Here is an 11,166-nt window from a genome sequence, read left to right as displayed (position 1 = left end):
ATGGAACCACCTCTCACATATGTCACAACCAATCCAAAACCCATCTGCATTGTAATTACCACAACTTCCACAAAAGGCCTCACTGTGTTCATCTTCATCTTCATAGTCATCATCATCATCAACTCTCTTTGAATTGCTTTGTATCTGCCTGGCATTCGATCGCTGTAGGAGTGTCAGATCATGCATCTCATCCAAAAAAACGTAAATGAAAAACAAACAAAAATTGTCGTTCTCACCTTCGTTGAGAGTCTGGATTACCAGCTTCCTTTCCATCACCAAAGAAAGTTGGCAGATCATTGATCATAATATAAAGGCCTTCCCCTCAATTGGGACAGGAAAAAGAAGCCATTATATGCTGTGCTCCTCGTAATATTCTGTAATGCCAGAAGAGCAAAAATGCACAGTTCTAAAAATATGAATTGTACAAACACAACCACTAAAATGTCTCAAAGACATTGATCAATTCAGTATAAAAAAGATCAAGTGCCAATGCCATTCCTAAACAATATCTAGTAAGTTTCTCCTAGCTACTTTTGAAGTTGTCTAGCATTTTGAACTTAGAACCCGGAAACTGGATTAACCAATCCTTTTTTTTCTGAATTTTTTTTTTTTTAATGGTAACGGATTTCATTAAAAGAAGACTGAGAAGGTCCCCCTTACAGTACAAAGACATACATAGAAGCCACAAAAGACAGTTACAACCCCACAATATTCAATTAGGGCGGAAGAAAATCAAAAAGCTCTAAAACCTGCTTTGAAACTCCGTCCTTTGCCAACTTACCTGCCATAGCGTTAGCCGATCTTCTCACATGCTGGTATAATACCGAAAGCCCTTCGGATAGATCTTTTATCTCATCAAAGAAATGTAGAAATCTCCACGGAGGACTCAAAGGGCCCCTAAGCCATCTTATAACATTAAGCGAGCCACCCTCTACAATGCAACTGCCTAATCTATTCCTTTCCATACTCAGAATGCCTTGATGAACTGCTCGTACCTCAGCTTCACTCGAATCTGCTATTCCGATTGGATCAGAGAAAGCCTTAATGACTGCACCTGTACAGTCTCTCAGGATACCCCCGATCCCAGCAGGGCCCGGATTACCCAAGCTGGAGCCATCGAAATTTAATTTTACTAGCCCCACGGGGGGTGAGCGCCAGACCTGAGAAGTTACATTAATAGTCTCCTTACTATTACATACTACTCCCCATCCCTCCCACAGATCAAAGGCCGAAACAAATTGGAAAAGCGGGAGAGCCCGAGCCCAAGAAATAGATAGTGCAATGACCTTGATGAATAAAAAATATGAAGATTTAGCTTTACCTTCGAATACTCTGTTATTCCTTTCAATCCACAGCACCCATAATAAGGCCAACAATGAAAGCCACCATAAAGTCTTTCCTTTTTTCCCCCATGGATTACATGGCCAGCCTTCAAATAATTCTTTAATAGAGGATGGAAAAACCCAATTCATACCAAACCTTTCCAAAATCCTTCCCCATACCTCACGAGCTACTTTGCAGTGGATGAAGAGGTGATCTACCGACTCTCCTGATTCGATACACAGAGCACAATGGTCGATAATCAACATATTCCTCTTTCTCAGAAAGTCCACCGTCTGGATCTTGTTGCCTAACGCTGACCAGCCAAAGAAACAAACTCTTGGAGGAGCCTTTATTTTCCACACCCTTGCTGCCAATGGATTCTCCTCGTAAGACATCAAACTATTATAGAAGGACTTGACTGAAAAGCATCCAGACGAGTTTAAAACCCAGAGCCGTCTGTCCACCCCTGTTAAGCTGATGTAATTCTGATCAAGGACCTGAAAGAAATTAAGCACCGAAGGCAGTTCTCTATCAAAGAAATTTCTCCTAAAAAGAGGTTTCCATATAACTTTACCAGCTATTCTCTCATAACAATCTTTCACTAATGCTGACTTATCATCAGCAACTAAAAATAGGTCAAGGAATAAAACTTTTAAGGGGGAACTAGAGCACCACCTCATGGACCAAAAGGAGATCCTGTCGCCAGAGTACACTCTGTATCTAACACCTCGATCAAAGTTGGAGTTTAGACAGAGAATATCCCGCCAAATTGTCACCCCAGGTTTGCATAAGCTATTCAGAGAAACCCAGTTACCTGGAGCAACACCATATTTCCCTGATATTACTTTAGCCCATAGCCTCTCTTTTTCCTCCCCAAACCTCCACAGCCATTTTCCCATTAAGGCTTGATTAACCTGTTTTATCCTTCTAATACTGAGACCTCCTCCTTGGACTGGCTTGCAGATATTTTCCCAACTAACTAAAGCCAAAGACCTCTTCTTCTCCGATCCCCCCCACAGAAATCTTCTCTGAATCTGTTCAATACGCTTAACAACATGCATGGGGCATTTAAATAAGGATAACTGACAAATGAGAATATTGGCCAAAACTGCCTTAATCAAGGTTAATCTTCCTCCTTTAGAGACCAAATTCCTCTTCCAAGAATCTAGTCTTCTTTCGATTCTTTCCACAATGGGATCCCATGCACATTTGTTAGGTCGACCCAGCCCCAAAGGTAATCCCAAATAGGATGAAGGCAGATTTTCCAAGGAACATCCCATGATATTAGCTAGACTAGATGCTTCTGCCTCATCGATATTCACAGCATACAATCTTGATTTAGAGAAGTTGGATCTGAGCCCTGTTACTAGTTCATAACAACGGAGAAACGCCTTTAGGTTGAGAATCTTTGAAGCCTGAGGGGAGCTAAAAAGTAACATATCATCCGCAAATTGTAAATGCGATCCCTCAATCCCATTCTGGTTGCATTTAACCCCTGAGACCAGTCCCTCCGATCTTCCTTTCACCAACAGCACGCTCAAGGCTTCAGCTACAATTACAAATAGAAAGGGAGAGAGGGGATCCACTTGGCGCAAGCCTCGGGAAGATTTGAAAAAACCTTTTGAAGAGCCATTATTAAGAATGGAAAAACAGGCTGAAGATAAACAGCTTCTAATCCACCCCCGCCACTTCACATCGAAACCCATCATTTCAAGAAAATAATCTAAACATTGCCAATCCATTCTGTCATACGCTTTTTCCATATCCAGCTTGCAAATAACCTCTTGCTCACCTGATTTTGCCATCCAATCCACCATTTCATTTGCCACCAAGGAACAATCCAAAATTTGTCGCTGGCTAACAAAGGCACACTGATTCTCGGAAATGATACAGGGGAGGACTATCTTTATTCGGTCCGCCAATACTTCTGACAGCACCTTATAAAGGCAACCGACCAGACTAATAGGCCTGAAATCAGAGACTTTCACCGCTCCTTTAACTTTTGGCACAAGAGCAATAAAGGTGGCGCCAGTTCCTCTGTCCAACTCCATGCCAGCATAAAATTCTTGAAAAAATGACATTACATCTCCCTTCACATACTCCCAACAAACCTGGAAGAAAGCGAGACAAAAACCATCCGGCCCCGGAGCTTTGTCACGATTCATTGAGAAGACCCCTTTCTCCACCTCCTCCTCCGAAAATGGCCTTTCCAACCCCGAGTTAGAGTTAGCATCAAGAGATTTAAAAACCACCTCATCCAGCCTAGGCCTGACTATGTTTTCCGCTGAATATAATGATCTGTAGTAGTCCACAATTTCCTTGGTAATCGCTTCTTTGGTAAAAGATAAGGATCCCTTAACCTCCAATGCCTCGATTCTATTATTCCGCCTCCTTGCACTGGCCATATTATGAAAGTAAGCTGTGTTTTTATCTCCTTCTTTTAACCAATTTACTCTGGACTTCTGCCGCCACGATATTTCTTCCTGAAGGAGAAGGCCTTTGTGTTCCTCCTTGACTTTTCCCAATTCATTCAAATTGTCCTCTGAAGCTAACCTTTCCTCATCAGCCAAAGAGATGACCCTGATTCGATTTTGTAACCATAATTTTCTCTCATGGATTGCCTCTAATCTGAGAGAATTCCACTCTTTGAGCCTTTTTTTAACAAATCTGAGTTTCTCCCCTATAATAAAATCAGCCGCCTCTTCAACCTTGAGTGGTGCCCACCATCCCCCCATCATCTCGTCCAATTTTGGGATTTCTAACCACGCTAACTCGAATCTGAACGGGAAGGGCCCCCATGAATCCAATCTTGGATCCAACAGGAGCGGGCAATGATCAGAAACTGAATGAACTAGCACCTTCTGACACACTTCCGGGAACATAGAAATCCAAGCTGGGCAAAACAAAAAACGATCTAATCGACTTTTTCTGGAATTTCTGGACCACGAGAATTGAGCCCCCTTGAGCGGAATATCAATCAATTCATTCTCAGCAATGAAATCTGAGAAATCGATCATATTCTGAGAAGTTCTGCGACACCCCAGCCTTTCTTCGACCCTTCTGATTTCATTAAAATCTCCCCCCAAACACCAAGGGTTTACCCATTTACTTCTAATCATAGTAAGTTCCTCCCACAGCTGGCCCTTCACCATCCTATCTGGAGGACCATAAATTCCTGAGAAAGTAACCACATCCACATCTCCCACCTTTCTGAGAACTATTGAAACGGAATACTGGCCTACCCAAGAATCTTGGATCTCCCATTTTGATTGATCCCACATGACTAATATACCTCCTGCAGCTCCAACAGCATCCAGAGATAACCAATCCCAATTCACATTGCCGCCTAAATTCATAACTAGAGCTCTGTTGACGACCCCCATCTTTGTTTCTTGGATACAAACTAAGACCGGCTTATTAATTTTTACTATTTCTTTAACCTGAGCTTTTCTAAAGACCCCAAACCATTGGCATTCCATGATATTATCTTCATGAAGAACCAGACAACCGCGATGCTCTTCCCCTAGGGCAATTTCTTCTATTACCCCTCACATTACGAACTGCTTGCTTTCTGACGGTCGAGTTACCATAGTTCACATCCGATTTTAGTTTTGTTAGCTCCCGTAGCAACTTCCTTACGCCTTCCACACTGGAAGGATCTGAGGAATTCCGATGATCCATTTCTCTTATCTCCGCAACTCTGAACATAGACCTCAGCTGATCTTCCGGCCCTGAATATGTCAACCCTAATACTCGGCTAGTGGAAATGATATGGTTTACAAAAATCTCCAATATTTCAGATTTAGGGTCGACCCAGGAAATGGGTCTAATATTTTCCTCCACTCTTATAACTAAAGCTTGGCTGTCCCTCTCTGAAGCTTCTCGGGAAGGACACCCACCACCGCTACAAGCTGCCTCGTCCATATTCTCCCACCTAACTATCTGAGAAGAACCATCCATCGTTTGGCTAGAACAAAGGGAGTTTAGGCCTTTCTCTGCTGAGTCCACCCATAGATGACTAGGGCTTACTTCCTTACCTGAATCAAAACCCCTTTGTGCCTCCCCAAAGATTTGAATCGAAGCACTTGAAACAGGAGAAAGATTGCCCAGATCTGTGGATTCCACATAATTTTGATCCTGGTACCCCCCCTTTAATGGAACGTATCCCTCTAGATCACCTCCGAAACTAGGCCCATCATGGGCAGCTTCAGAAAATTCATCGGTAAGATTGATCGCTAGACGAGATTTTCTATTAGAGGATTTATCGCCAAGAAAAATAATACTAGAGCCTGGAATCTTGAGATGCTCAGCAGACACCGACAACTGAATCAATGGTGAAGATGGGCTACGCTCACCTACTTTGAAAAAACCGTGATGGGCTTCATCCCTTTTCGTTGACCAAGCCACTTTAAAAGGAGAAAGCCCATTAATAACCTTTTCATAACGGCCCAATGCATTGGGCGGGCTACAAGGGGCCCACGAATCCAGAACACATGTATCCGACGGAGGGGGGCTTTGAAAACGAATCAACGGAGATGCATCGACATGGGGAATTGAGATTTGAAAAGCTGATTTCCGCCGGATGGGAGAGGTTTCTCCACACGCCACGACACCCGTCCACTGTAGACTAGAAACTACATGCATGTCGCTTGTCCCATCTTTCCATTTTCTCACGCTATCACTGTCTAAAGGATACACGTAGCTGGGTAGGTGAAAAGAAGGAGAAGCGCATGTTAGCCCGAGACCACCTTGTTTGCTACCGTGCGCCATCGTCTTCTCTGACTACCCCTGTCCAGATTTACAGAGAAAACCCGACCATGGTTGCTGAAATAAGGCTGATGTTTCCTCTGATTGTCGAACATTGTGTACAGAAGGGCGCGTGACATTTCTTGCCGCCAACACCCAATAAACTGTTTCATCAATGCATACCGGAAGCTTGATAAAATCTGGAGCGGATGATGTTGTCATAAAGAGGATCAACACTTTCTCGTAGCCATCACCTTCATCACAAGAACCATCTGTAGCTAACACTCTTCCGATTCGACATCCTATTTTTCTGAAGTTTTCAACAACCCATGCATGGGGAGGGAGACCTTCAATCGACCACCACGAAGAAGTGAAAGTTCCTAAGAATTTATCCTTCCATTCACATAACTTTTCAAAAGGGTTATCCTCAGCAATAGACCATCGTAGCCTGCAGTCAATGTACGAAGCATCCGGAGATGCAGTTATAGCAAACTCCCCTTTGGCAATCTGCAAGATATCGAATTTTGCTGAAATTCCCGAGGATTTCTCGAGCCACCTCTTCAACTCCATAGGGTCTTTATCTGCTCCAGTTTTAGTTTTACCCCATATGGTTCTTTGGAGGCCAAATCTAGAGCCCAACTCTATGGATTCAGCCCATATTTCTTCAGGGCATATAGTGAGACTGTCTATCACTTTCGGAGCTACCGCGGCGGATTCTACCACCGGCTGACTCCCATTTTCCTCTACTGGGCTCCTTGCTACCTCCTCCTCCGGACTTTTATTCAAAATATGGGAAGATGCTTCTTTAGAGTTCTGATTGAGCTTGACGGAATTTTTTTTTGGAATCCAACTGGGATATTGAAATCAAAACCAGACCACACCTTCCTACATCTGAAACATTCGGGTCTTCTTCTGAAATTGAAGAAATTGCATTTTGAGCATCTCCAGTCCCCCAGGTTACTTTCTTTTCTTCTGACTATTATCCTTTGCAATCGCTCCTCTCTACGACTTCGTTTAATTTTCCAGCTGCCGTCTGAGCTAACCCCACCTGTGAAGTAGTATTTTTCCCCTAGCCACCGTTATTACGATTTCCGAAACTGGGCTGGAAGGCAAATCGACTCTTCTCCAAACCATTTGAACGCATATTCTTCGTATACTCCTCCATTCAATCAGTTTAGCCACACCAATCTTACCTGAGTCACAATGTGCAGACCGCTCTCTACTCACTCATCTGAGAATGAGTCGGAGTCAGAAGAAGAGTACGAAGTGGGTAACGATTCAGAGACTGAGAGTGAGTATGATGAACCAGAAGTATATACTGTAGGAGAGTCAGACTCAGAAACAGAGAGTACTTCCACCAATACAGACGATGAAGAGGAAGAAGATGATGAGAAAGAAGAGGAAGGAACAAACAGAGAATCCGAGACAACAGAAGCTATCGAAGAAGAAGAGACAGCAGAAATGGGAGGGGAGATAACGATCCCCACAGGAGACCCCTCACCAGAACGATTGGGATACGCCGGAGAAGACGCTCCACACCTGACACCCACGATTCAGAACCTTTTCTTTCAACCTTTCAAAACCCATCTGCTCCCCAGCGAATTAGTCCGAACAGAACCAGTAGAAGTCCGAGCCCCATGTTCTTCTTAGCTTCGGCGTCGGACGACGAGCCCCACTCACCGGAAAATTAGCTCACTTAGCTTTTCTGCAGTATCGTGTCTTCTTTGCATAGTTCTCAATTCTTCTTAACAGGTTTTCAAGCTCTTTTTTAAGAGCTCTAGGGGGATTTCAGGCTCTGCTGGCCTCTTCTACAGCCACTTTCTGAATGGTATAACCAATCCTTGTTTTTGTCTCTTAGGTCACTTTCTCCTGAGTTTAATTAGTAATTGTAAAACTATTCTAGCTTTTAGTATATAGTTTAATTTAATGAAAAATCAAAAGAGAATAATCACATTTCAGGATATTTTCTGTTGGTAAAAAATTACCATACTGCAGAATTATTAAGTTACTCCAGGGTTTGACTATTAGATAATTGCCAACAATTTACTAATGAAAATTTGATGTTTCAAATGTCATGTAATTTTATTGAAATAGATTGGAAGTGAAATTGGTACAAGATATCGGCTGAAATTTTACTGACATCGATACATTTTAGTAGAGTATTTCAGTCTGCAGGAACGATTGAGAGATAGTGGGGTCAAGCTGTGTGTGTTGGCGCGTGGAGGGGGGGGGGTCGCAATGAAAGATTCAAACCGTGGATTCCTCTATGCAATTAGGGTTCCATGGTTTCTCAAGCCTCCTTCGTCCAACAATCCTCCCAACAGCTCTCCGCTTTAGCCTCACCGGTTGAACTAGACGCAGTCTCTTAGCTCCGATAATATTTGATCCAGCCCCTTATGGTGGTAGTATGAGGTGAAGGGAATTTCTTAGTTGTGAGTTGAGCTGAGATGAGGCCCCCCTCCCTAAGGGTCATCTAGACCCCTCATACTCCATGAAAGAATCTTCATTAACAGGGGAGACTGGTGTAATGGGCTTGCAAAATCCTGACCTCAAACCTGTAAGTGACTATGTAACCTTAACTTCTCCCCTTTGTAGAACAGCTAAGTTAGTTCCTTACTTTCACCTACCTTCAACCAATTTCCTCGATCACTCATCGCTTCGATGTTGAGGTTGCACAATTGAATTGCCTTTGAAGTTGAGCTCCTAAAAATGGGATAGTTTACCATTTAGGGATAGTATAAATTTACCATTAAATTTTTTTTAAAAAAAGTAAAATATTGAAACAAGCCATAGATAAAGTCGCAAATGATCGAATGATATTCAGAAAGGCCTTCTTTGCATAAGTCGATTCAGACGACCATGGATCAATAAGAATGCGAGAAGGACAATGGCATTCATGATACTGCGAGGTGTGAAAAAAAAAAGAAAAACTCTTAAGGGTGACTACTTATTGAGAGTGGGGGGGGGGGAGGAGGAATTAAACGCGGCGCAATGGAAGATTCAAACCGTGGATTCCTCTATGCAATTAGGGTTCCATGGTCTCTCGAGCCTCCTTCGTCTAACAATCCTCACAACAGCTAGACGCGGTCTCTGAGCTCCGATAATATTTGATCCAACCCCTTATGGTAGTATAAGGTAAAGGGAATTTCTTAGTTGTGATAGATGAGCTGAGATGAGCCCCCCTCACTAAGGGTCATCTAGACCCCTCACACTCCATGAAAGAATCTTCATAACAGGGGAGACTGGTGTGACGGGCTTGCAAAATCCTAACCTCAAACCTGTAAGTGACTATGTAACCTTAACTTTTCCCCTTTGTAGAATAGCTAAGTCAGTTCCTTACTTTCACCTACCTTCAACCAACTTCCTCGATCACTCCTCGCTTCGATGTTGAGGTTGCACAATTGAATTGCCTTTGAAGTTGAGCTCCTAAAAATGGGATAGTTTACCATGTAGGGGGATAGTATAAATTTACCATTAAATTTTTTTTTTTAAAAGTAAAAATTTGAAACAAGCCATAGATAAAGTCGCAATTGATCGAATGATATTCAGAGAAGCCTTCCTTACATAAGTCGATTCAGACGACCATGGATCAATAAGAATGCGAGAAGGGCGATGGCATCCACCCCAACTTCACCATAACGTTCAACCGCCCCCTAGGATAGTAGAGATGACCGGAAGTTCCCCCTATTTAGAGTAAGCCAGAAAAGTTCCTTTGAAAGACTTTCTGCTGCATAGAGGTATAATCCTTGAGACATAGCATAGCCATTCACGATATTGCGAGGCGTGAAAAAATAAGAAAAAAGAAAAACTCTTAAGGGTGACTACTTATTAAGAGTTGGGGGGGGGGGAATTAAACGCGGCGCAATGGAAGATTCAAACTGTGGATTCCACTATGCAATTAGGGTTCCATGGTCTCTTGAGCCTCCTTCGTCCAACAATCCTCACAACAGCTCTCTGCCTCGGCCTTACCGGTTGACGCAGTCTCTTAGCTCCAATAATATGTGATCCAACCCCTTATGGTAGTATAAGGTGAAGGAAATTTCTTATTTGTGATAGATGAGCTGAGATGAGCCCCCCTTGCTGAGGGTCATCTAGACCCCTCACATTCCCTGAAAGAATCTTCATAAAAAGGGAGATTGGCATCATGGGCTTGCAAAATCCTGGCCTAAAACCGTACGTGACTATGTAATCTTAGCTTTTCCCCTTTGTAGAACAGCTAAGTCAGTTCCTTAGTTTCACCAACCTTCAACCAACTTCTTTGATCACTCATTGCTTCGATGTTGAGGTTGCACAATTGAATTGCCTTTGAAGTTGAACTTCTAAAAATGGGATAGTTTACTATTTAGGGATGGTACAAATTTGAAACAAGCCTTAAATAAAGTCGCAATTGATCGAATGATTTCGGAGAAGCCTTCCTTACATAAGTCGATTCAAACGACCAGGGGCAAATCAATAAGAATGCGAGAAGGACAATGGTATCCACCCCAACTTGACCATAACGTTCGAAACGCCCCCTAGGATAGTAGAGCAGACTGGAAGTTCCCCCCTACTTAGAGCAAGCCAAAAAGGTTCCCTTGCAAAGAATTTATGTTGCATGTTTGATTTAAAGGTAGAATCCCTAAGATATGGCATAGCCATTCACGATATTGTGAGTCGTGAAAAAATAAGAAATATGAAAAGCAAGACGGAGGGTGACTACTTACTGAGAGAGAGAGAGAGAGAGAGAGAGAGGGTGCTAATGTATGCTGGAACGTGGGAATTCAAGGTCTCATGAACAATTAGGTCTCAAGTCTCCGAGTTGGTCTGCGCTATTATCCTGCACCCATGGGCGTACAACTTGGATCGGTAAAGTAGACAATAGTTCCACTTGGTGAATAGTGCCTCGGCTCAGTTGATAAATGTTGTTAACTCGACTCGCAGCGGATTTGTTCTAGTGGAAAGACATTTCTCTCTAGGAAAAACACATCAGATTTGTTTGATGGAAATGTGATGCAGTATAAAAGCTTGCAAGGTAAGAAATGACTAGTTGGGAATGGGTTAGGGGGGCTGGCATAATGCACACCAGAATGTGGGAATTCAAGGTCTCACGAACGATCA

At 42.9% G+C, this 11,166-nt stretch overlaps 1 protein-coding gene across 1 annotated transcript; it reads right to left on the bottom strand.

Annotated features, from left to right (window-relative positions):
• Positions 1 to 716: 716 nt before the first annotated feature.
• Positions 717 to 4,706, bottom strand: LOC143892304 (uncharacterized). The gene has a single exon (XM_077396823.1). It carries the CDS (start codon positions 4,704 to 4,706, stop codon positions 717 to 719), a length of 3,990 nt encoding a protein of 1,329 aa, XP_077252938.1.
• Positions 4,707 to 11,166: the final 6,460 nt, after the last annotated feature.

The sequence above is a fragment of the Tasmannia lanceolata genome, unplaced genomic scaffold (assembly GCF_043159265.1).
Source record: "Tasmannia lanceolata isolate RefF3 unplaced genomic scaffold, GAP_Taslan_0.1 ptg000002l, whole genome shotgun sequence".
Lineage (NCBI taxonomy): Eukaryota > Viridiplantae > Streptophyta > Magnoliopsida > Canellales > Winteraceae > Tasmannia > Tasmannia lanceolata.
Note: the sequence above shows the minus strand (reverse complement) of the source record. Positions and strands in the feature narration are given on the sequence as shown.

Coding starts and splice junctions, on each gene's coding strand:
- LOC143892304 (XM_077396823.1), bottom strand. CDS start 4,706: ATGGGGGTCGTCAACAGAGCTCTAGTTATGAATTTAGGCGGCAATGTG.